This window comes from Colius striatus, chromosome 20 (genome assembly GCF_028858725.1).
Source record: "Colius striatus isolate bColStr4 chromosome 20, bColStr4.1.hap1, whole genome shotgun sequence".
NCBI lineage: Eukaryota > Metazoa > Chordata > Aves > Coliiformes > Coliidae > Colius > Colius striatus.
In genome coordinates, this window is record NC_084778.1 from 6,762,388 (window position 1) to 6,788,675 (window position 26,288).

Sequence of the window (26,288 nt, forward strand, 5' to 3'; positions counted from 1 at the left end):
CACGCACTGGCGCACGCGCACGGCGGGGCGCGGCAAGGCCCGTGGCACGCGGGGCCGACCCGCCGGCCCGGCGTCAGGTGAGGGGCGGCGGCAGCGCGGTCGGCTCAACGCCTCGGCCCGGCGCGGGACGGGAAAGCCGGGACCGTACCAGAGCGGGGAGGAGTCGATCCGGGGCGGGGGGAAGCGGGAAGGGCGGCGTCCGGGAAACCGGCGGGAGTTGGGGGGGGGAAAAGGAAGCGGGCTGCCGGGAGCGCGCGCTCCCCACAGCCGGCGGCGGGGCCAAGGGCGCCCCCTGGCGGTGATGCGCGGGAGCGTCCGCCGGGGCTGCCTGGGTGTGGAGAAGCGGGGGGTGTGAGGGGGACGGACTGGGGCAGCGGGTGAAGGGCAGCAGGGAGTCGGCTGTGAGGCAGCGCTGAGGCAGGAACGGCCTGTGCTGCTGTGCTTGGTGCTGGCGCTGCGCCGGCGGGTGAGTGGAGTGTGGATGGGGCTGCAAGAGTGAAGGGAGTGCCCAGAGATCACTTACGCGCACAGGGTAAAATGTCCAGCGTGGAAGTTGTTCTTGGTTGTCTGAGGATCCAAGCAGAGGTGTAGGGATGTGTAGGCCAGGTTGAAGTAGCTGCCATCTGCGTGGAGGAGCTGCACAGCTCCACTGGTGTCCCTGGGCACGGGACCATGACTCACACGGTACACAGAGGAGAAGAGTCTAGAATGAGAAACATGAATTTCAGCAAGGGGGAAGCTCGAGCTTTTTACAGCAAAAATAGCTTGAAAAAGTGAGACACGTTAGAGATGCCTTAGTGCAAAGCAACTCATTTCCCTGATGGTGGACAGCAGTGTAGAACCTCACTGTACAGGTGCTGGTGAATCAGGCCTGTTCATAGGACCTGTCACATAGTCAACACTGAAAATAGTTGATATCAGCATGGTAGAGTTTTTTTCACTGCTTTGTCCATGCCACCTCTAACCTATTCATTCTCTCCCTAGTGCTTCTTGGAGGTGCAAAACACTTTCCTGCACAGGAACTGTTCATAACTCTCTGTTCAGTACACACATTCCCACTGAAAGCCTCAGTTCAGGATTGGTTTATATTCCCATCACTTCTTACGCTGTCTCGCGTCTTGCGACATTTGGGTTCTTCTCACACACAGAAAACAGACTCTCAGCCATGTCAGATGGTCCCTGTTACAAAGACTGCTGACAGTTCTTTGTTTTTCTGTGCAGGCCATGGGGAGGATCTCATTTGTGAGGGCTCTGTGAGAGGCATCTGCAGGGAGAGAATACCCTTTTGGACATCCTGGTTGGGGCAGAGCTGACGCTGTGGGCTTCTAGGCAAGACGGGTTTTACTCAGAAGAGCACGAACACCACTGAGAAAAAGCAATGGAGCGCCTGGCCTCCTTCAGTAGTAAGTACCATAAGATGACATTTGGAAAACATTTGCCACTGTTTAAAGACATTAGCAGCCATCTGGGGGAAGAAGACAGAAGACTAGCATTGTTTGGTCCACAGGGTCACTTCTTTGACCCTGCTTTGACCCTTCTGCTCAAAAGCAGAAGTACATGAATGATTCAGCAAGAAATTGAGGCTTGTTTTTCTGTTTTTTATAGTTGGGATAGTTCAAATCCATTTTCTTGAGAAAGATGTGGCTTAGAACTTGACAGTCTGTCTATTTTTGACGACTTTGCAGTGCATGCAATAGGAAAACTTGCAGAGCAATGTTTCATTCCTTGTTCAGCAATCTGAGCAGAGTCTGAGGTTTGGACGGGTTACAGAACAATCTTCTTGATGCCTTTGCAACCACACAGCAAGATGCTTTATGAGTTTGACCTGAAGGAGATAGATGGGAGACTGCAGCTGTCTGTGCAGTATTCCCAGTAAATAAGACCTTGGGTCTGGTCTCCAATGCAGGAGGTGAGCATGGGCACTGGATCAAATTAGCCAACTAGCGCAGCCTTGCAGAATTGTACCAGGAGGCTGCTACAGAGAGAGTTTTCCCTTTGACTCCATTGCATGAGTTTAGGTTTAGCCCCCAGTGTACTGGGTCTGGTGGAGGTGCAGTGCCAGCATCTCTCTTACAATTAGCTGGAACTTGATGTTTGGAGAAGCTGCAGTAGGAGAGAGGTTATATACAGTTGAGTTAACTTGAAATTACTGGGCATGAGTTAATTTAGGGTGACTACAAAAACAGTGCTTTGTTTGTATTGCATGAGATTTACTTTTTGACTTCACAGGTGACCCTTTCGATAAGCCTCCATGCCGAGGTTGCTCTTCATACCTCACAGAGCCCTACGTTAAGTGTGCTGAGTGTGGGCCTCCTCCCTTCCTCCTGTGTTTGCAGGTGAGTGCAAGGGTAAAAGCAAAGGCATGAATTTCTTTGAGAAAGTCATCAAAGGCCTGTCTGGTGCCAAGCTGTTCCATAAACACATTAATAACTGGCCTCTGTAAACTTGTATCAACACGGTTATTTGCTCAGGGACAGGGAAATGACAAAGAAAATGTTGGAGGCTGAGGAACTGAGGCATCGGCAGCTGAAGAAGATCTTTGTGAAGGCAGCCAAAGCTACCTAAAGACATGCAGTCAGCCTCACAGGGTAACAGAGCACGCTGTTACGTGTCTAGAGAGGTGTTGTTGCTGTCATTTTTTATGGCATGGAACAGAAAAACCATCAAGAAACACCCTTTCTCCATCACCACACCTTTATCTTTCTCCCAAATAGAACAGAAAATTTGGAGAAAATTTGCAACATTGACAATAATTGTTTGTGACCAGATATAGCTGTTTGAAAATGATGTGTGTGATCTGATAACCACATCAAGTACTGCTAGTTTTAATTATTAAATAAACCAGTTTGCATTATTTATGATTAAAGAATGGCAGTAACCTCTAAAGCTGAAAAGGGAGCTTGGTCTTGTGCTCAAATATGTACCAAATACACAAAACCATATTTTGTGTATTGAGTATATTTTTCTCATTCACCTGTACCTAAAAAAATCGCAAATTGTACTGTTGAAAAACAAACTGCAAACTGTGCTGGTGCTTTTTAAACAGAAAACCAAGATTGAAGGGAAACTGTTTTCAATACTTAAGAAATGCTCCATACTCTTTTCCTGGAACAATCCACTCTAAAACTTATCACCAGGCTTCTTTCACCTGCCCAGCTTTGCCATAAGTACCACAAAAAAGGTATGTTGATTCAGAGGAGTAACGTTGTGGTGCAAAAGACAAGTAGGATGCAAAGACATCATTTAGTACTGTCGGTACAGTTACAGCAAAGATTTTTCTGCCATTTTTTGTTTTCTCCAAAATGAAATCAGAAAAGTCTGGTATCATTTTCAGCATATAAGAAAAAAGTATTTCACTGTTCAGGTGAGGGAGCCCTGGCACAGGCTGCCCAGAGAGGGTGTGGAGGCTCCTTCCTTGGAGGTCTTCAAGACCCGCCTGGACACGTTCCTATGTGACCTGAACCTGTTTCTGCAGGAGGGTTGGACTGGATGATCTCTAAAGGTCCCTTCCAACCCCTACCATTCGATGATTCTGTGATATCAGGTGGTCAGTTTTGGATACTCAGTGGTCAGAGAAGAAGAAGAAGAAAGGGACTAATTAAAATGTCTCGAGGGCAGAAGTAAGACACTAACATAATGCTAATCTTTTCTTCTACAGTGTTTCACACGAGGATTTGAATACAAGAAACATCAAAGCGATCACACTTATGAGATAATGGTAAATATTCCTTTTAGATAACACCTACTCAGTCTTGAGCTTTTACAACTTCTCAGGAGTTAGACCTTCGCATGCTAATATTACATAAGAAGTGCCACACTTATCGATTCAGAGGTTTAGAGCTATAAAAAAAGAAGTCTGGCTTGAGAGCAAAGAAAAATATCCACCTGGTACATAATGGAATAGCAGAGACATTTGAAGCTACATTTTTTATTGTGCTATATCTCACTATACTTCCAGTTCTTTAACCTTGGGAATCAGTTTCTGTTTCTCTATTCTTGTTTTTTCTTTCCCCAAATTATTACTTTTTAAATTCTTCAGTAATTTTTATTATGTTTCATAGCACAGCATTGTTGAATTACTGCTGGTAGATACAACATGTATCAGTATACTCAAACTTTGTTTCTACTGTAGTTGATGACCCAATAGCCTAAATAATTCAACAATTATTAGATCAGGTTTCATGAGACACAGAAGAAGTTTAAAACGATCAGTATTATAGACTCTGTTGCCCTGTAGTTTAGAACATCTTGCTCTTCATGTGGTAGACTATAATACAGGGTCACAGGAGTTTGGGCTGCTTTTTTCTTCTCCAGACTTCTGATTTTCCTGTCTTGGATCCTAACTGGACAGCTCAAGAAGAAATGTCTCTCCTAGAAGCTGTGATGGACTGTGGATTTGGAAACTGGTGAGAATTTAGTGGTTCAGCCAACTTATGTGAATGATGAGTAGTTTTTCTTTTCATTTCACTGGATCTTATTGTTGAATATATCAGTGCACATTGAATGTTCAATGACATATTGTGGGTGAGACACTAATTTAGCAGCTGAAGTGGAAGACTGGGGAAGCAGATTCTGTTTTCAAATCTACTGTTAGATACATGAGGAAGTTGTTAAAAGATTCTTGTGAGATGAAGTACAACGTTCCCTCCGTTCACATTTAAACTTATGAGGTTTTGAAGGAGCTCAACTATTGCACAAGATTTTCTGTGCCTCAGTTTACTCCTGTGTAAAAACCAACTGCAGAATTTCATACCTTCTGAGATTTTGGTTTGCTTACAGTTGGCTAGCTAGGTCTTGTTATTTTTGGAGGTTTCCTGCTTTTCTGTCCTATTTAGGACACTGGAAATGTTTAGTATTTTTACGTTATGTTCTGTAAGTGAATTTCTATAGTTGCTATGGGATTTTTTATGTATTTGTAAATAAAAGAGATCTGTAGTTGTGAGTTCTCTCTCTTCTCTTTCATGAAAAAATAGCTGTATTAAAAGTAGAGAGCTCCAAACTTAGTGAAACAGAACTCTGAGTCCTTATGTGTACACTGCTGTCATCATTAAGACTAAAAACTGGTTGCAGTTATGTTCTGCAAGTATGCTGTCTAGCACACTTTGCTCTATTTAGCAAGACAAGTAATTTTAACCTTTTCCTTAAACATTTGGTGGTTTTCAGCCTTTACCAAATAAAGGGAATACTGACTTTTCTTCCTGGAATCCCTTGCTTCCAGTTTTTATTTCAACAGAAATGACAGATTGCTGCTGGTGGATTTTTTACTTTTTTAAGTCCTCAAATTAGCAGAGCCATTGTATTAAGATAAAATGCTTCATGTTTCTAGTCACAGAATCATAGAATGGTAGGGGTTGGAAGGCACTTTTATAGATCATCTAGTCCAACCCCCTTGCAGAAGCAGGTTCACCTAGATCAGGTCACAAACCACTTGTCCAAGAAAGTTTGGCAAAGATTTCTAGAATGTGTTTTGTACAACCATTTTGGTGTTTAAAAAGAACCTGTTTAACGTCACTACATGAAAGGGAAAACCATTATTCAATTAAAATTGTAAGGGAAACGTGAGAAGCAGAATGCAATTCCAGACTTGGAGTAAGATGCATAAAAAGCTCTCAGTAGCAGTTCTAAATTTGAAGCATAGAAGATTTGGTACATTCCATCAGCCAGGGTGTTTCTTGTGTAAAGACAGTGAACTGCATTGCTTGTGACTACCAAAAATGTGCTCCCTAGCATGTATGAGATGTGTAAGTGTTGGCTCAGCGTTAATACACAAAGTGTGAATTCAGACATCCCAGCTCAGTTCTCTGCACACTATGTGATCAATCTCGTGTCCAAAATTATCTTTTCCCAATGGAGAGGAACAAAAAACCCTTCACATTTCTCCCTTCTCCATTGTAAGCCTCCTCATCTCCCCACTTCAGGCAGGACGTAGCCAACCAGATGTGTACCAAATCCAAGGAAGAGTGCGAGAAACATTATATGAAACACTTTATCAACAATCCCTTGTTTGCATCTACATTACTGAACCTGAAGCAGGTGGAGGAGGCACAGCACAACGAAACAGCTATTCCTTTCCACTGTGAGTATCTCCTGCCTGCAAGCACTTGCAGGGAGCTTCCCCACAAGGTCCCTGCTCTTCCAAAACTGGAATGAGCAGCCTTTGGAGATAGGCATGCACCACACGTGCAATTTACTTCCATTCCCAAAAGGAGAGCTTGTTCTGGTGGCTAACTTGAATAATGTAAGTAGCAGGGTTTTCTTCACACTGCATTAAATCATTGGTGTTTCAAATAAACACCACTATCGGTTCAGTGGGAAAAGGGAGGGAACTGATACTGGCACCAGGCTCTCAAAACCAGAAGTTCCTGTACAGCCAATAGAAATGGTCAGTCACAGAAATCACCACAGCAAAGCCTGGATGTGCAGAGTCCTTTAAAGGACACACCACCTCAAAGCTACTTGTAGCTACAAAGCACAATGGAGCAGTGTGTCCTTCACGGTAAATACCAGTGTGGGTTCTCGCCAGGATGGTTACTTTGCTCCACCCAACCCTACATAGCAATATAGGCATTTCTACCTTTAAAAACATTTCATCTGATTATCCACTGTGTACCTAACTGCTAATGTCAATTGTAATTAAATCATTCCCCTTAAACTGTGCTGGTTTCACAACCTCCATCTTTAAAACCTCCTTTCTAAAAATCCATGTTAAATTTCAGCAATTGAAACAAATTTTCCATTTTCCTTCAGTTTAACATCTTTAATGTTCCCCCAGTCTAGCAGCTGTTCCATTATAAAGCCCCCTCAGAGTGGCTGAGTAAAAAGATTGCATGGTATCTGGAGGTTTAAATTTCACAATAAAGTGGTTAGAGCTAAAGCAGTAGGAACTGGACAATTTTGATTCCGTCCCTAGGTGTCATTGATTTTTTATGTGACCTAGGCCAAAACAAATTCTCTGTGCCTCAGCTTACTTTATCTGTAGCATGGGACTTATAACGCTTAGCTCCTTCACAAGTGTGTTGTGAGCCTTGGTCCATTATTGTCTGTAAAACACTGAGTTCCTCTGTTGGGAAACGCTGTAAAAGTCCAGAGTTGTATAGCTTTAATTGCAGCTCTCTGTGAATGGCACCCAGAAGATGGCAGCTTTGACACCCCTGTTGCTATTAACTAAAAGAACCTGCATGCTGAGACCAAGGGAGCTGCACAGGCTTACTGGGGGATGCTGAGCTCTGAAATGTAGACTTTATGGTTTATAACCTATTTATTACCTTGCATTTCTGTGTTTGACTTTTGAGAATCCTATGGAGATCTCAGATTACTGCCTTTTGCTCTGGATGAACTGTCTTCTTACAAAAATAACAACTGAATAAAAGCTCAATCAGGATGTTTTTCTTCAACTAATTATTCCCACTTTTCCTGCAAAAGAAACACCTATTTACAGATTGTTTTGTGTTAAAAAAAAGGCCCTGAGCCATACACAACTAAAAACCTCTGTTTTTTCAGCTGCTGATGATCCCCCACGGCCTACTTTTGATTCCTTGCTCTCCAGGGATATGGCTGGGTACATGCCAGCAAGAGCTGACTTTGTTGAGGTAAGACTCTCTACTCTCTCTTCTCCCATTATTTTAAATTTGCTACTGAGTGCAAGGTCAGCAAACACACACTTGTTTGCCCCTGCCTGTAGGTCTTTACTCTTCATATAAAACCTTTATATAAAGGCAGAACGATTAAAGGCAGGGTTTAATTACACAGGTGGCGCTGCAGAGCTGCCTGTGGGCAATGGCCAGGCCTTTGGCTTTGTGCACCGGGCTCTAAGGGATGCTGCTGCCACCAGATGTCCAGTCAGAAACAGCCCTTATTTATGTAAACAGGAGTGGTAAATTAGATGTTCAGCAAAAAGGTCAGCCTTGGCACGCTCCCATTTCATTTGCTGTTGAGAAGCACAGAGGAGCCCGATCCAAAGATCACTTGAAGGACCTGCATTGTTTGCAGTGCTTTGAGCTGTGGGCCCAGGGCCCCGGTTCCTGTTGCAAAACAAGCTCCTGTACATGTAATGAATTCAGTCATATGGGGGCTTGTTTTAGTACATTTGAGCAGAATTTCCACCACAGTGTGGGAGTCATGGAAATTACCTGATTAATGCTCATTGTCCTGTCACAGCATCCTATTCCAGTTCCAGCCATGGGGGTGCATATTATACATTCCCTGCTTAAAGCTCCCCTGTGAGGTATGTTGCTCAAGGATGGAGCCTTGTACGAGTGTGTATAAGCAGATATCTCTGGTTTCAGTACTTTTGCATGTACTGAAACTTGATACAATTTTTTATGCTAGTTAGTGACAGTTTATTAATCATCTCTGAACAGGAGTTTGACAACTATGCTGAATGGGATTTGAGAGATATTGATTTTGTAGAAGATGATTCAGATATTCTGCATGGTGAGTCTCATCTTTTTGTACATTGTCTGAAAACAATGCTTCAAAGTGCCTACACAGGATTTCCCTGGGTTTCTTTTTCTCTACACACTGGCATTTCTATGGTACTCACTTTCAGATCTCTTTTAAAAGCTCTTAATCAACTGATGTACAAATGGTACTTATATATAGAATAATGTATTTCATTCACTACTGAAATGTAACCAGTTGTGAAGTAGAATATGACTGAAATCAAAGTTTTCACCAGTAGTAGGCAGGACACAAATGATGTATTATCTGGAATAAACTCTAGAGAGAGTTTAGCTAAGTAAAGCAAATTATCTGAAGTTTGTTTGGAAACAGGTAGCAGTACATCAGTGTTTGAATAAACAGACCTACAAGCCTACTAAAAACCAGAAACATCAATGCCTTGACATTACTTCCCCTCCCTGGCTGAAAGATACTCTTTCCAATCACATGACGTTTGTAAGCATCACAGCAAGGACCAGCTTTTGTTCTGATTCTGAAGGAGAAACATTTTCTTCTCTGTTTCTAATACACCTTTCCCCTGCAATATCTTGTTTTTCAGAAAATCTGTCACTTACTCTCCCCTCTGTTAGTTTAGGAAATCTGCTACCAGGATGGCTATAAATAAGAGATGTGTATTTCAAGGTGTGCAATGTATGCAACACACTGAAAATGTTCTGCTCTTGAAGTTGTGTTTTTTCATGTGTTAAACATGCACACTGAGTTACAGCAGCATGAGCTGTATGTGACAAACTCGGGGTTTTATTGTGAGGAGGATGGTTGTTTTATGGGTCCAATTACTGCTGCTGAGTTTCTGTGAGCGTAGCTGCCTTAATAATGCCAAATAACAGGAATTATTAAAATGGCATTTACATCCAGAGAGAAGAAAAGATCATACTTTTATATGTACACATTTATAAGTACATGTAGTGTTTAAAAGTACTGTGTTTATGCTCCAGAATTCTCCCATCTATGTCAGGCAGTTCAAAGCTAAAGCCTTAGCAACCCTTGGAGACAGACAAATCCTGTTACGTACAGACAGTCTTTCCAAGCTTAAAAAAATCAGTTTGAAATTTAGCACTGTACACAGAGTTTTAAGAAATGCAAACTCCCTTGGCTCCAAAAAGGTTATGAAAATAGTATATCAATCTCTCTTCCTTTTTAACATTTATTGAAAGGGGGACCAGCTTGTGGACATGTCACAGATTCATCATGCCATCTCTCTACTGTTTATTACTATTAAGAGATATATTTTCTTGCTTCCATGTTCATTTACCAGGACTCAGAACAGGGTAAGCAAAATCATCTCCTAGTTCTGTTCATTAATTGATAGATTAATATTCATCCAAGCTGATTTACCAGCATTGAGTTACATACCCCTCACATTTGTCTTCCTCCCACCACACAGTTCAGCCATTTAAAGTATCTCCTACCAGCCTCCTGTTTAAGCAGTCAATCTGAATGCAAAAATCAGCTTTTCTTCATCACTTCAGGATGTCATAAAGCTATGCAGGGCTGGACACTTTGGTCTGTCTAGCTCAGTGTCCTTTTAGTACCCCATAGCAGACCCACAGGAGAAGAATGTAAGAAAAGGCAAATATAGGCAGATATTTTTCCTGGCCTGTCTTCCACATTTCCTGCAGTAATAAGTTCAGGGACTTTTTGTGCCATAAGTTGTGTTCAGACCATTTTGACCAAAGGACCTGTTCTCCCTGAACTTACCTAACCACTGTTAGAACTATGCATGTTTGTACTTCTGCCCCTGTAACATCCTGTAGCTGCGAGTTCCACGATCGAGTTAGGAGTTCTACAATTCAATTATGTGTTGTGTGAAAAAATACTTCCTCCTGTTTGTCAAATCCTTTGCCTGATAATTTCATTGCATGTTCTCTAGTCCATTCTTCAGTTGTCTTCAGTATTTAGTATAGGATGTCAGGCATTTGCCCTGTGAAAATTGCTTGGCAGAGGTTGTGGAGCATGACCAACTACATTTTTGATCTCTTAGCTCAGAAACTCTGGCACCTTCCTTTGCACAGCTGTCCTAGATCTACCCATGTGAGAGAAAATGCCTCTAAAAAATGAAGTCCCAGGGTCTAGCCAGCTGTTTTTCTTTTACATGAGGCATCTTGCTGAGAGAAAGAATTTATTTTCTAAAAAACTCTGGAATGAGAACTTTCCTGTCTCCAAGTTAGTGCAAAAAAGGAAGGAGCCTCATCCTCCCTCTCCCACAGTTTTAAAGAGCTCAGATGCTGACTTGGCTTAATTGCTCGAGAAGATTTTGCAACCTAATTGTAGGATTTCATACTGTAGAAAAGGGTTCAACATTTGGATTTCTACCCTCTTTGTGAGAGGGTAGAAATGGTATGAAATCTCTCACCTTTCAATTGGCTTCTTGAACTGTTAACTTTGATTCAGTACTTGCACTCTAATAGGTGCATGCAAATACATACTGCAGTTAAACACAAACACAGGCATTTGGATGATTTAAGAAACCTTTGTACTTCCTAGTTACCAGGCAGAGAAGGTTTGGAGGCAGCCCTGGAGGCCCAGGTTCTCGGACTCTCTCCCAAGGGTGCCTGTCCCACTGCTTCCAGGCAGCAGCTCTAAGGTGCCTCTCTGCCCCAGCCCTGCCCACTAGTAAACTTCTTACACTAGATCTCACAGAAATGTCCTCGAAAAGCAGCGCTGTGGATGCCTTCCACACCTGCTGGAGACACATTTTTGCTGGGTAAACAGAAAACGTTTTGTTTTTAAAAAGGAGAGATGGAAAATAAGGTTTTAACACATTTTACACCTCAGCAAAACCCAAATGGGGTCTTACAGCATAGAATAACTATCAGGCTTATGCAAAAAATCCTGTTTGTTTTCCTGACATGCATTAAACCTCACTGAGTTCAAGACTCATTTGTGAAAATGACTTTTATATTTCATTTTCTGAAAGTTACTCAAGCTGGACCCTGCGAACACACTGACCAGAATCATAGCTACAGCCTCCCTTCCTTGTTTCACAAGTCACAGGTCAGTGCTGCCATGTCTAGGTTGCACATAACACAGAAATATGTGATGCCTTCATTGGAAGAGAATTCCCCCTGCTTTCCTTTATATTTTATAAAAAGTTCTAAATCTAAGCTGCTTGGCCTGTGTTTCCTGATATCATTGCATTTTCCCTCATATTTTCCTGTATTACTCTAAACAAGTTCTCAGTATTCCCACAAGAAAGAAGAATGCAATTTAATACAAGACTCCCAGGCAGCCTTTTATGAGGCTGTACCTGCTGACTCACCAGCTCCTCCCACCACACAGGAGGTCACAGGCACTGTTCAGCACTTCTTGATCTTTGTGAGAGGGTAGAAATGGTATGAAATCTCTCACCTTTCAATTGGCTTCTTGAACTGTTAACTTTGATTCAGTACTTGCACTCTAATAGGTGCATGCAAATACATACTGCAGTTAAACACAAACACAATGGACAGATCAAAAGAAACAACTAGTTACAAATCTAATTCAGCACAGAGTGCTTGAATGTTTCATGAATTACAAGTTTTCACCAGACTGAATTATACCCTTGGTAATCTATCTCTTTTTTGCCAGCTTTTTCTCCCCTTTCCTTCTCGTGTAAATGATTTTTACTTCTAATGCTGGAAAGTAATTGCTGAAGTGAGTGGAAACAGACTGAAACTCTGGCTGCACAGGAGTGAAATTCCATTTGATAGGGCACAAGGCAGTCACTGTCCTTCTAAATATTACATGATGTTTATTCTTTGGGGGAAGTTCCTGACATGCACTGAAGGCAGATACTCTGTTTGCCTGGGGTCCTGCTTTCCTCAGGGGTGGGTGAATTGGGACCATAGCCATTAACCCAGGCACACACTGGATACACAGCCTGTTTACTTTGATTAGTTTGCATTCTTCCCATTATTTGGGCCTTGCATGCTAAGCAGGTTAGCTGGTATGAAACAAAGGGCTTGCTCATTAGTGTTCAAAAAAGTTTTTGCAGACCAAATGAGGCTGAAGAGGAATGAAAAGCAGAGAAAATGTTTTGGCCACACTCTTCAGAAACCAAAATATTTACAATGTGTTTGGAATGAAGAAGGGAGCCTTGCATTTCTGCCTATCACAGGATCCTTCAAACCCGTTCTGACCATCTCAAAGAACCTCATTTCCCAAACTGGACACTTTGATCAAGGTGTAAGTTTGGATTATCTTAAATTACCAGTACTGCCTGCTTAGCATAATCCATGGGGAAAAGCAGAGGCAGATCCTTTCATTCGTACAGCATCTCTTTCTCATTCCAGAGCAGTGTAACAGTAGTCTGAGTTATTCGTGCATTCCAGATTTTGTAAGCAGCTCTTCCTCTGTGTGTCTATTAAAAACAAAAACCCCTCCAGAAGGGCATGTGGCAGCAAATACTAATTTTTCTATAAGAGGAAGCTCCATTTTTTGCCCCTTCATTTGTTCTCATCACTGTCCCTTCCCCTCCCCAGTTGATCATAATCTCTTCCGGAATGTGGTGCACTCAGGTGAAAGCATCAAAGTGCAATGGCTATAGGTGCATAATTACTTGTGATATTTATAGAGGTTCTCCAATGCAATTTCTGCATGTACTCACTAAGGTCTGCCCACACAAACCCCAGAAAATAACATGTTAGCTTAGCTTGCAGAGGGCTTAAAGAGATAAAAATATTTTCCATAAATTGGCAGAGATTGCAGCCCTTAGGAATGGAGTTCATTCATGTTTAACCTGCTGCATTTCCCCCTGTCTTGTCCTCACATTGAAGCAAAAAGGAAAATTTTCTACCTGTGCTTGTTCTTAAATTAGGAAACTTAAAGACCTCTTTATGAAAAGCTGTGATGATTCTTGGACACTCTTGTTTTGCAAGAAACCTGTAATACCGTAGCACCCCTCCTATTTTCATACGTGATCTTTGGCTCCTACATTAACATCACATCAGTTTTGTATAAATTGAAGATTCTTTTTTGCTAATACATGATTGCCAAGTGCAACTCCAGACTGTTGGCTCCTGAGCTTATAGGCACAGTCAGGCTTTAGCTGACCCTGTTTATAAGACATTTCTTGCCCAGAGGACTGCAGAGATGAATGCCCGGGGGCTTCCTGGTGGTTACGTATCAGTATGTGTTTTAAAACAGACACATAACCACACTTTTTTTTCTTAATTGCATTATTAATTATTTATTGGAGAGTGCAAACTGCCAGTAGCAGTTTTGCAGTTTTCTTGTAACTAGAGAGAGTGAGGAAGGGGCTCTGGATTCTGTCACCCTTGGGCCACCCCTGTTCACACTCACCATGGGCTGAAAGGGAACGTGCTTGTGCCTAGTTTCGAAGAGCTTCGTGTTGTCTCTACAGACTGCAAACCCGCTCTCAAGGCTTAAGCCTCTTCCTTCTGAGAGCATATTGAAATGATTAACATAAAGGCAAAAAAGCCAGCCAAGAAATCAGCCAACTCTAAGCTTCTTTAAGGACCTCAGCTTCTTTGCATTATTTAACAAAACGAGGGAAGGGAAGGTGGTTGTCTCTTTATCTTTTCTTTCAAGAATTTGCCAAAAAAAAGTTTATTAACCTAATGGTTGCAGGAAAAAGAAGCTGAAGGAGCTCCAAATGGATCAGACAGACTGCAGACAGATTTGATTTTGAAAAGGATGCAGTTTCTAATGAGCATGGCTTTTTTCCTCTGCTTCTTCACATTGTTGTGAACTATTCTCTTTGTTCTTCTGGCAGACAGATAAGTTTGGAAGTTAAAAACATCTACAAGATTTTTATTTGTTAAGAGCTGTAGCAAAGGCTGCTTTGAAACTTCACAGTTCAAAAGTGTGCCTTCCTATTTTTTGGACTCCCCTGTTCTGTGCAAAGATGCCTTTTTCAAAAGATAATAGCTCAGACCCTTTATTGATACATTCTCTTTTCAGGAGAAGGAATACTTAACAATTGCACTTAAGAAGGAACAAATAAGTGCTACCCAGTTTCAGAATTACAGGCAGTAATGTATTTGAAAGCAAAAGAAAGCTCCTACAGGTGGCATGTATAGTGTGCAGAAGGTTAGTCTCTAGGAAGTTTATGCCCCTGTAAAATGGACACAGGATTTTAAAGCAGCAAAGCAGAGTGACCATTCCAGCCTACCATGAACATAAAGACTTGCAACACAGTGATGACTTCCGTGTTCTGTAATCTGTTTTTCATTATTACTTTGCAGCCCTGAAGATTGCAGTTGTAGATATCTACCACTCCAGGTTAAAGGAAAGACAGAGAAGAAAAAAGTGAGTTTTCAAGCAGTAATTATGTTCCTTTGCTTTATATTACTGTGTTTTGGTCCCCAGTGTTGTCCTAATACTAAACATAATTGATTTCCTATAGCATCCTTCCAGACAGTTCCCATGCATGCAGACCTTCTGCTCTGGGATTTGTATCACAGGCTTTGTCTTTGGATGTGTGTTTCTCCTTCTGTGCACAGATGACGATGAGGCATGTGGCTTTAGCAATGGTACTAGCCCATGGTACTTCTCCTAAGATCCTTGCACATGAGATCACAAAGCCATTCTGCAGAAGGAGAAACTGAAATACTATCTGGGAGACCGGTCACAGATCCAGGGCTGGGAACCAGAAAAAGAGAGACAAACGTTTTTTCTTTTTGTTCCCCGTGTTATGCTGATGGACTGCACACCATTCATTTTCTACTTTAGGGGAAAAAAAAAGCTGCCAGTCTGTGACTAATTGCCAGACCCCCCACTTTCTCTATAGAAATGTCTGCATCATTATTTTTAGTCCTTAGTGGTCAATAGGTTTCCACAGTGTGGTGTGTGATGAAGATAACTCCATTGCTGACGTGAGTCTAAATAATTTATCCAGTTCATTTGACAGCTTCCTAGAGTGACTCAATCTATTAATTAAATTCAATTTTATTATAACTTTCAAATACTTTGTTCAATATTTAAAGTGATATCTTGCTGTATTATTCTCTGCTTGAAGAATTAGCAATGTGGAGTAAGGCTCCTCATCATTCCTTTTCCTTACACCGCAGTGTAGTTCTGCAGAATGACAGGGAGGAGCTGATATGTATTGACCCAATTCTTTATCATTCACAAATAGAAATGTTTATGTAGTGTAAATCTCATTATGATAAATCAGATCACAGGGAAAGAACGTGCCACAAGGCTCAGTTACATCACTCAAGTTGGTGTTGGTTTTTCTAAAGTTTCCAGGGCAGAATGGGACAAAAGGCTGGAAAATGACATAAAAATGCTGATGTCACTCCCAAAAAGGCTTCTCTACTTAGGACAGAAATATTCTTTGATACATACTAATGAAAATCTCCTGGGTTTTATAGAGCAACTTCTAACCTGACCTTGAGGAGCCCAACCTCATAGTATCTCTTATCATTTGTGTTTATCAAGTCACCACGAGCAATGGCCACATGACATTTACTGAAACTTGTGACAAATGTGTTTGTCATGCACTTGTAAACATCCTACCTGCCTGTTTCCTCATGTCCCTGATCCTGTCAGCAGCATTGCAAACTCATGAGTTACCTAAATCATTTTCCTCTTTTTAAATTCTAAGCCATCATAGAAAAATTCTTTCATCTTGCTCCCTGTGGTGACATTTACAGTCCATCTCTCACCCTCACTCTAGTAGGACTCTGGTCTCTCTCTGAAGCTGGAAGTCACCCTTCATGAGACATTCCTTTACCTCCAGTTTTGGAAAGACAAGTTCTACGACGCTAAAGATGCAAAATCTTTGCCTAAAGAAGCAATTTCAGACCTTTAACATGACTGTAATTGCCTTTGTGCTTAAGTGATGTCAGAGCTGGACTGATGCACACCGCTGCCCAACATTTACCCTCATTTAAGCCACGCTGCGTCATGACCTCACGTTTCTCAGCTGGCCAGCACAAGGGGTATAGAAATTCCATGTGTTTAGTTTTACAGCCCCCAGATGGCCTAACTCCAGGTTTCTTCTGAAGCCTTTGTATGAGGTAATACACAAGTTAATGCCTTTTACTAATACCATTTTGCTCTCAATTACAGAATTATAAGAGACCACGGCCTGATCAACCTCAGAAAGTTTCAGAGTGAGTATCGGGTCAAGCTTCTTGACTTTGAAGTGGTCCCTACCCAGGAGGCAAAACTTCCCATGTTCACTTTCCCAGTGCACCAGTGTGCTTTATTCATACTGGATGAAGTTCAGATGATCTGAATTCCAGCAGATCTCCTGCCCTGACTCTTTCCAGCCAGCTGGCTTTATGTACTCCCAGCTTTGCTACTCCAGTTTTAGTTACTGCCTTGGAATTGCTCTTTGAGAGTATTTTGGGCTCCACTGAGTAGGGAGGGTGGTGAAGGTGAAGTCTGGGCTTTTTAAGTTTATCTCACTATTCTAAGAAATGATCAGAAAGCATTCACATATCATCCTGTTTGCTTTTAGAATTTTAAGGGCCAATTTTGTTGCTTTTTTCTCAGCAATCTGTAGTTGTGACACCAGTGTGGCCAAGACCTGTACAAAACCTGTACCAAATCTGGATCTCTGGGCACCTCACAGAAGCCAGGAGTCACTTCAGGTTCTACTGAAGTTATTTTTTTTACAGTGATAAAGTGTGTCACTTTTCCCCCCTCTCTAGTTTTGGAAAGGCGATACCCAAAGGAAGTTCAAGACCTCTATGAAACAATGAGACGATTTGCCCGCATTCTTGGGCCAGTGGAGCATGACAAGTTCATTGAAAGCCATGCATGTAAGTATTTTGAGGATTTCAGCATGTATGTTCTTCAATTGGCATAATGAGGGGTTGCATCACCTACAATTTTACCTAAATATATACCACTCTTGAGGACAGGAGGTTGTTTTTCTCCTCCTCCCTCGTCTACCTGCCTCAGAAAAACAAACACATTTGTGGTTTGATGCACTAAATGAGCCACAAGTGGTTTTTTCCACTAAACTGTGTCTGAGTTCTTTGTTTGATTTCTCAGTTGACTGAACATTCTGGTCATGTGTTAGAAGTAGTATTTTCTTACCAAAGGACCACTCTTCATTTACTGAGAACAAGCTCCTTAAAACTTATGTCTGTATCAAGACGTGGGGAGCTGACAGCAAATAGTGAATTCTTTCAAAGAATCACTTTTAACTATTACATGTGTACATAATTGTATAGTACAGCTGTCATCACATCCCTCACCTTAAAGGGAGAGGCACTGTTCCACCACCGAGTCATTGTGCATAATCACAGCATGCATTTAGCCAAATTCCAGTACCAGTCATCACTGTCCTGCCTAATTCTGTGACTTAAACTGGGAAGATTGTTGCTCATTAGCAGGAACAAAGTGTTGTGAATGCATCTTCAGGACACCCTGTTTGAAATACCAAAAGTATGATCCTGCAAAATCATGAGCCCCATATGTGAGTGCTAGTCCTGGAACCTAGTTTTGTTGTTGCAGTGACAGCAAAGTCCTCAAGTTAACCTGATAGCCAAGTACACACGTTACACTGATCTCCTGAGTCGTGTAAGTAAACAACATTGAGACAAGCAAACTTGCTTACTGTAAAACCAAGCAATGCCTGCAGGGCAGCTGATAAAAGCTATAGGCAGTAAATATCTCTGAGCAAAAGAAACACGGGTGTTTAATCTTACTGACTGCAGAAAAAGAGCTGTCTGCAAGGGAAAGTTTTGGAAGGTCCAGTTATGAAAATCATAGTTCAAAGACAATACTAGATGCTCTAAGGAGCCTGGATGGAGTAGTTTTTGAAACCTATTAAAATGCCTTGTCCAGGCTATGGCAAAGTAGCTCTCAAAGTATGAAGAGAAACTAACATTTCTCAACACACAAAGGCTGGAAACCAGTTTAAATCTGTGATGAAGGAGCGTTAGGACACTGTGAGTTTGAGTTCTGACCCAGACTTGTGCAGAGAGGTTAACTCTGCCTGTGGTTCTATATACTGTGTAGACAGATAAGAAACAGCAACATTCCTCCTACACCCCAGCTCACTGCCACCCCCACTGACCCACATTTGTGTTTTTGGGTTTCCTTCTGCTTCCCCTTGGGGTAAAACAGTGGAATTCGAGCTGCGGAGGGAAATCAAGCGACTACAGGAATACAGAGCAGCAGGAATCACCAACTTCTGTAGTAAGTACCTGATGCATTATTCAGCCCATTCTCATTCATCAAGGTGTGGAAGGATGATTTTACAACATTTAGGAGGTGTTGAATAAAGAGGCACTTATATTTGAAATGCATTTGCCTAGCTTGTTAACTGAACAAGGCTTTGGCAATAACCTTCAGTCCAGCTGTGCTTTTTTAAAGCGTGTTGGAGCCATCAGCTTGGGAAATGTGCTGTGTGGCAGAGCTCTGCTTCACTCACCACTTTGCAAAAGATCCAGGAGAAACAAAAAAAGCTGTGAGGGCACAGTGGTCTGCAGTGCTTGACCTACAGACGCTTTCACTGGCTATCAACAAGTGGGAGATCTGGAGAGAGGTCTAAGACCTCTACAGAAATGAAGTGAATGTGACCTGATGTAGATGGCCCTGCTTCAGCAGGGGGATGGACTAGATGACCTCTGAAGGTCCCTTCCAACCCCTACCATTCTGTGATTCTCTGAAATGGCCTGTTTTATCCTGAAATTGGATCATGGAAGCCTTTGTTTGTTTGGTTTTGGCCTGAAGTTAATGGAGGGAGGGGTGCAGGGTGGAATCTAATGCCTCTGATGCCAAGTAGTTGTCATGAGGGAGAGCAGCAGAGCCCAGTCCAGAGCTAGACAGTGGTTTCTCACTCATTTCCTCAAGTACTAAACCAACAATCTGAACGCTTTGACCAAGGCAGCTGTGAGAATGTGGTGTCTGTCTGCCACAGGCGCCAGAACCTACGATCACCTGAAGAAGACGCGGGACGAGGAGCGGCTGAAGCGCACGATGCTGTCTGAGGTGCTGCAGTACATCCAGGACAGCAGCGCCTGCCAGCAGTGGCTCAGCCGACAAGCTGACATGTACGCTCACGGGAGGGCTCTGCCTCCCACACACCTGCCCATGAGCACCAAGCACGTTTCTCTGTGCCATCACAACAAAAGCATTCCCGGTTTGTTAGAGCAGGAAGAGGCTGCAGACTTCAGAAGGGCGAGAAACTGGGGATAACAGCAGCAGCGCTTGCTGGAGGGTGGGCAAGGGAGTGGCTACAAAGGGCTCCAAATCCCAGGTTTGCTTTTATGTTGATAAAATATATTTTTCTAGTGTATATACATTAGGAGAGTGTGGGCAGCAGGTTGAGGGAGGGTCTCCTCCCCCTCTACTTTGCCCTGCTGAGGCCTCATCTGGAGTCCTGTGTCCAGTTCTGGGCTCCCCAGCTCAAGAGGGACAGGGAACTGCTGGAGAGAGGCCAGTGCAGGGCCACCAAGATGATCAGGGGACTGGAATATCTTTCTTATGAAGAAAGACTGTGGGACCTGGGGCTGTTCATTCTGGAGGAGGCTGAGGGGGAATCTTATTAATATTTCCAGATATATGAATGGTGAGTGTCAGGAGGTTGGGGCAGCACTTTTTTTTCTGTTGTGTCCAATGACAAGGGGTGATGGGAAGAAGCTGTAACACAGAAGTTCCATTTAAACATAAGGGAAAACTCTTTCAGTGCTGAGTTGAGGGAGCCTTGGCCCAGGCTGCCCAGGGAGGGTAGGGAGGCTCCTTCTCGGGAGGTTTCCAAATCCACCTGGACACATTCCTGTGTGACCTGAGCTAGGTGGGACCTGTTTTAACAGGGGGGTGGGACTGGATGATCTCTAAAGGTTCCTTCCAACCTCCACCATTCTGTGATTCTGTGATATTATATTCCTGAAATATTTTACATTTTGGGAACTTAACTGCTGTTAATAAAGTCATGGAGGGAAATGAGGTCTTTACAGATATTAATGAGGGCACAGGTGACACTTGAAACGTTTCAGATGATTTCAGCTGTAGCAGCATTATTAATGTGGAGTCACCCTGCACAAGCACATTGATTTCAGGAGCAGGCTGCAGTGCAGAGGAAGTGCATCCTGTGTGCCGAGGTGATGACACCACATTTCCCCACTTAGTCCCCACTGAGTTTTTCATTGTGTCCCTCCTGCCTCAGCTTCCCCTGTTTTTTAAACAGGTTTCAGGTTCTTCAGTCTGGGAGTCCTAAGTATTTAGATATCCTGTTGCTTTCAGATCAGAGCCTGGGTTATACAAGTTGAATCGTGTCATTAATAGAAGTTTGGGGAAAAGTCATTTCAGGGCCAATATGTTCTTTAAAAAAACCCATCAAGATGATTTGAAAATTTCCTTTCTTTGCAGTGATTCTGGCCTGAGTCCCACGGTACCAGTTCCTTCCAATTCAGGTAACTGCTAGGTGATGGTCTGTGATAAAAAGCCAGCCATACATCAGTGATATCCTTCAGACAGGCAGGTGGAGAGCAGCTGTTTTGCTTGAGCACTAAAGCGACAGTCCTCAAGCCTCACGGTTAAGCGCTGCTTCAGCCAACATCACCTCAATCTGCAACTCATTCCAAGTGCAAATCCTGCTGGGTATTCTACTGAATTTCTATCTACAGGTGGAAAACCACCCCTAAAGCTACATTAACAAGGCAGGAAAGAAATTAATTCTCACATGAGAGCAACCATTTTTCTGTTTAAAAGCTGAAGCTGCTGCAGGTTTTAGTGCAGCTGTGTAGCACGTACCATAGAAATATGAACCTGACAGAAAGCAGGTTCAAGAGGACAGAATACCAAAAACCAGCTGCCTGAGAAGCAGGCAATGGTCACAGCATCAAGCACTCCAGAGTGACAGAATGAGGTGATACCAGTTGCCTATGCAACTTGAGTTTTCTGTGAATGTGCTTTGTATTCTTTAACTCTACAATCACAAATTACAGGGGTTTTCCACCCCCTGCTTCTTTCAGTGCCCAGTAAGGACAGATTCAGGAGTCAGTCAAAACACCATGAGCAAGACTTCTATAAAATCTCATCTCATTTGTTGAGGTCACAGGGTGGAATGCAATGAATGAAACTAGGATAAAGTTTAACTATAAGGCTGTTAAGTGTTGCCAGGGAAAACTGGCTTCTAGCTCTGTCTGCAGCCAGTTTTTATGTGGATGCTAATAAACCACTTGAACCAAACTTCTGAGAGGTGGACACTGAGTCTGTGTGTCCTTCCTCATTTCTGCCAGAAGCCTTGGAAATTTGGGTCACAATACCAAGCAATTAGTCACTGCACTATGCATTATGTTTTAGGCATACTTGATGATGCCTGAGAAACAGAGAAAAGCATTGTGGATGTCAGGCTGGGCACCCAAAGCCCATGAAATGGGGATGGGATCCCCCCAGCTGAAGGGCTAGCATGAAGGAATTAGTTTTTTGTCAATTATTTGGTAGCCCATGAAGGAGAAGAGCCTCTAGGACTAGGATGGCATGCAGTCTTCACAAGCAGTGTCACATGTTGAACAAAAGCCAACCAAAATCCCCTGTAGTTGCTAATTAAGCAGCTACCCTGCACCCTGAACAAGGCAGGGATCCTGCGGAAAAACCGCCACGTGGCTCCGTAATTAAAGGCTGCATCATACTGAATATACAAGAGGGAAAATTAATGTTGCCTAACTTTACTTCTAGATTTTGAGGTCTTGACTTTGCAGCCTCGCTGTGTTTTCTTTAATGTAGCTCATGTGTGTCATTTCCCAGGTTTATGGAAGAGTGAAACCAAATTCTGTCGTGTCTCATCATGGCACACTTTTCCAGGCTGGAGAAAGGCAGCGGTGCTGGGAAATGGTTTCCTCCACACCTACCAGATTCAGTGCTCCAGCTTTCTAGTCCTACAGTTCTCTTTCTAACCAGGCTGCCCTCAGCCAGACAGACTCCATCTGTTTCCTGCAGATGCACAGGAGAATGAGAGACACTCCTCAGTCCCAGAGGCAGAAGCTGGACAGGTTGACAGAGAGCTATTGTCTTTAGTTCCTCCCGAAAGCCAGTGAGCCAGAGGGAGCAGTCTGAGCGTCCAAATGTTCACAGAGCTTGACTATGTCAGCTGCAAAATCCTACCTTTTGCCAGATCAGTGCAGTTTTTATGTTAAACCCTAAATAACCTGTCCATAAACACTCGGGTCATGCTGGGTTAACAGCACAGGGACTTAATTGCCTCTGTGATAACACACCAAAGGAACAGCCCAGCCAATCTGCTCAGTTCTTCAGTGTTTCCCTCTCTTGTCTCCACAGGCAGACGAAGTGCCCCACCACTGAACCTCACAGGCCTCCCAGGCACCGAGAAACTTAATGAGAAGGAGAAAGAGGTGAGGAAAGGAATGAAAAGCTAACCTATATAGAACTTTATCTTCACAGTGCAGGGGTGGTCACACCATCTGTCTCAGGTGCTGCAAAGCTCGCCTCAGCTACATGCCCTGACTGCTCTTTCCTGCTCACAAAAATCATTCAGGTTTTCCACTTGGCTTCTTATTTTCAGTTCCTGTGCCATGTGAGCAGCAGCAGCAGATTAGCTTATTTAGCAGAGAAAGGTAGAGCGTGCCAAGGTGCTGTTACATAGGTGCTGCTCTGACATCCAGAGCATGACAGGCTCTCTGCCTCCCTTGGGAGGCTGGCCTGAGCAGAAGGGTTATCTTTTCTTAATGAACACTGGGTTTAAAACTAGCAGAGGATTCCATCGAGGGCTTCAGTGGACAGATGACTGAACCTGAATAGCAGAGCTCTTTCTGTACCAGAGATATCTCACAGCCAAACCTCAGCTGGTTACGGTTGGGTTTTCCCTGTAACCCTCATGTGAGCCATGGAGGTGATAACAGTGTATTGTTCTTTCCGTGGTTTTTTCCCTAGTTCTGCTTTACAGTGCATATACCGAGCTTTTTGTGTGCACACACAGCAGAGAAGGGAATCTGGCTTTAAGCCATGGCTTGATGGCCTGGCGTCATGGTGTGCAGTCCCAGAGGGCTCTCACACAATCACCTCAAGCAGGCAGAGGCTCAGGAAAAGGCAGTGGAGAAGACAGGGCTGGAGCTCATGTGCAGCCCCAGGAGAGGCAAACAGCACAGCAAGGGGTCTGCATGTGTTCATGGCTCAGCTTCTGCAGCTTTTCCTCTCAGGCAGTGAAAGGAAACTGCAAAACTACTCAAAGAGAAGAGTTTTAATAGAGGTCAGAATCTGTCCTTAGATTGCCCACAGGGCAGATGTGTGTGAAACAGATGTCTGTGAAACACAGATGTATTTCAGTCTTTTCCCTCTGTGTGGGAGCTGTTTCCCCTTCACTGGAGATGGCAGCACTGAAAATGAGATCCCAGCTCCACCATGGAACGTGGCATTTCTGGCTCCATTCAGTGCAGAAAGAACTGTGACCAGCACATCAGTGTGCAGGGGAGGTGTGGTGTCCTCACCAGCTGAGTTCCTCTGAATTTTGAAATTTCATATGATGAGGAACAATCATTAAACATTTCCTCACTGAAAGGAGGGGACAGGCAGGATCTCCAGTGGGAGCAGTGCAGTGCACCTTTTAGAAGGCAGCTGGTACTTGGAAGCCAAATGGGAGCATTGCAGCCCGACAGCAGAGCACAGGGGCTACTGAAAGCTGTTGCTTCTACCAAACTTCCAAAGACACGATGCCCTTCCCACAGACTTCCAGAGGCCTCGTGTGCATAGCTGCTTTTATAGAAAGGTATTAAAGCCTGAGTCTGCAGGGATTAATAGCCAGATGCCCTCCCTGGCTGTGGTCCAGCATGCCGAATTGCTAGTTGCAAGTCTCTCTGGCATGTGTGCTTGCCGTGGTTTGTAAAGAACAACACCCACACAGCACACACTCATAGCTATGCTCCTGTGAGCCCAGACCTTGCTTTCATCCTCCTAGTTTATTTTTTAGTCAGGAATGTTTCTGAGTGCAGCAGCCAGCAAGCTCCTCCCCTCCCTACCTGTGGATGGAAATGGCTCGTAATGCAACTCCTGTGTGCCTCCCCCCTGCAGAAAAACACCACAGTTAAAGTGTTTGCAGAGAAATATCCACAGTGTTATTCCTCCAACAGGGATCACGGGATGAAAGAGCGTTGCAAGTGTTAGTGCTTATTAACTTCACCTTTTGTCTTCCAGCTCTGTCAGATGGTGAGGTTGGTCCCTGGAGCCTATTTAGAATATAAAGCTGCTTTAGTGAACGAGTGCAACAAACAAGGAGGCCTGAGACTGGCACAGGCTAGAGCACTCATCAAGATCGATGTGAACAAAACCAGGAAAATCTATGACTTCCTTATCAGAGAAGGGTACATCACCAAAGCCTGACAGGCAGCGGCGCTCCGGCGGGAGCAGCCAGGTGTGGAGATGCTTTGAAGTCACTTTGGCAGCGCTGGAAGGTTTTGACAGTGTTGAATGAAGGACATTTCCTTTTGTTTAAAATCTTTTGGGGCTTTTTTGGTTTTTGTAAAAACAAGTTGGGAACTTTGTTACATGGTATGAATGCTGACATTTGTCTGTCTGGTCTCCTGTGGACTCTGTTGTTAGAACGGCACAGCCACGGAGCGCTGGGAAGAATCATCTGCCACATAAGCTGATCTTAACTGTGAACAGGCATTCGGTTCTAACACCTCCAGGAACTAAAGAGAGCCACGGTACTTTAATGCTGACAGTGACACAGAATAAGGACAGAAGAGCAGCACGTAACGAGAATCACACTTTGACTTTGTGCGAGTGCAGGGGCAGAGAAATGCAGTCCCCTCCCTTCTTGTACTCCTTCCTAAAACAGTGGCAGCTTTCAAAGGAGATAGCACATGCCTGAGGGGATAAAAATAGAGCTTGCAGTGGTCCAGTCTTTTTAACTTAATTGTGATAAAGGATGGGAGAGGACATTGCAGGCAAGCTCCTCAACAGTTGTTACTTCTATATGATATTAGCACATATCACAGCGTGAGAGCACTGCACAAGCCAATGAGCCTCATCTGCTCACTGCCTGATTTGCCATTGTCAAGTTCTATCTAATCCCTCAGTTCAAGTCCTCGCTGCTCCAGCCCGTTGGAAAGGCTGGATGTTACACCCAGAGCAGCCTTTGGGAACATAAACACAGACACTCAGTACTCTGATGTTCTATCACCCAAGATAAGGAGCGAAGAGCATGACAAAGTGCCCAGAGCAGCCTCCTTGGCTGCCCTCCTGCTCACAGCCTCCTGCTCACAGCCTCCTGCAGCGACAGCCAGTGACCAACAGAGCAATGATGAGGTGCCACAAGTTACCACATGCTCCCCCCAACCTGCCACATCAGATGATCTGTTTGTACGACTTCAGCACAAAACGTTTGGATTTGACAACACAGTTGGATGCTGAAAGATGGTTCTTTTCAGGTGCAGCTTGGGGTAGTTTACTGAAGGGTAAAGTCATTGTCAAACAGCTTCCATTACTGACAGATAACACTGAAATAATGTCCCACGGGTCACCTGACAGCCAGAGCAGGTGTGACGTTGGGTGCTCCCAAGTTTGGGATCTCATATGGAAAAGCCTGAGCTACAACTAACTGACACCTATTTAAGGTGTGTAGGTTTGGGGTCTGGTCTTTTTTCTTCCCAAGAGTAAGTATCCTGTGATGCTGAGGTACCATTGAATGTGAAGTATTTTGGTTCGTAATAAAATCAAAATGACTTAATCTTATACCTACATTACTGGACAAGGAGTCAGACTGTAAAGGTCATGCAGCTGCCTGTATCAATATCCATCAGCATCTCTCCATGAGGGAGGAGGTGAAGGTGCAACAGCAGCCGTGGGGATGTCACCACTGAATTACCTGGGAAATACTCCTGTCTCAAGAAAAGCAGCAACACACTACATGTTGAAGATAAATGTCTGTAGGAATTGAGACTGTATAGACTGGGAATGCCAAG

At 43.5% G+C, this 26,288-nt stretch overlaps 1 protein-coding gene across 1 annotated transcript; it reads left to right on the top strand.

Annotated features, from left to right (window-relative positions):
* On the top strand, window positions 1-26,288 carry TADA2A (transcriptional adaptor 2A). The gene is made up of 16 exons (XM_062012225.1): window positions 1-77; window positions 1,222-1,403; window positions 2,230-2,336; window positions 3,659-3,718; window positions 4,315-4,406; window positions 5,919-6,076; window positions 7,501-7,589; window positions 8,361-8,433; window positions 14,646-14,709; window positions 16,477-16,520; window positions 17,064-17,174; window positions 18,490-18,561; window positions 19,286-19,418; window positions 20,737-20,780; window positions 22,648-22,721; window positions 24,517-26,288. The coding sequence occupies exons 2-16, from the start codon at window positions 1,379-1,381 to the stop codon at window positions 24,700-24,702; spliced, it is 1,332 nt and encodes a 443-aa protein (XP_061868209.1). The 5' UTR covers window positions 1-77; window positions 1,222-1,378; the 3' UTR covers window positions 24,703-26,288.

What these genes read in the sequence shown, in the direction of transcription:
- TADA2A (XM_062012225.1), top strand. Translation starts at nt 1,379, where the DNA reads ATGGAGCGCCTGGCCTCCTTCAGTA. An exon ending in AACAGCTATTCCTTTCCACT is followed by an intron (nt 6,077 to 7,500) that starts GTGAGTATCTCC and finishes CTGTTTTTTCAG; the next exon opens with CTGCTGATGATCCCCCACGG. An exon ending in TGATTCAGATATTCTGCATG is followed by an intron (nt 8,434 to 14,645) that starts GTGAGTCTCATC and finishes ATTACTTTGCAG; the next exon opens with CCCTGAAGATTGCAGTTGTA.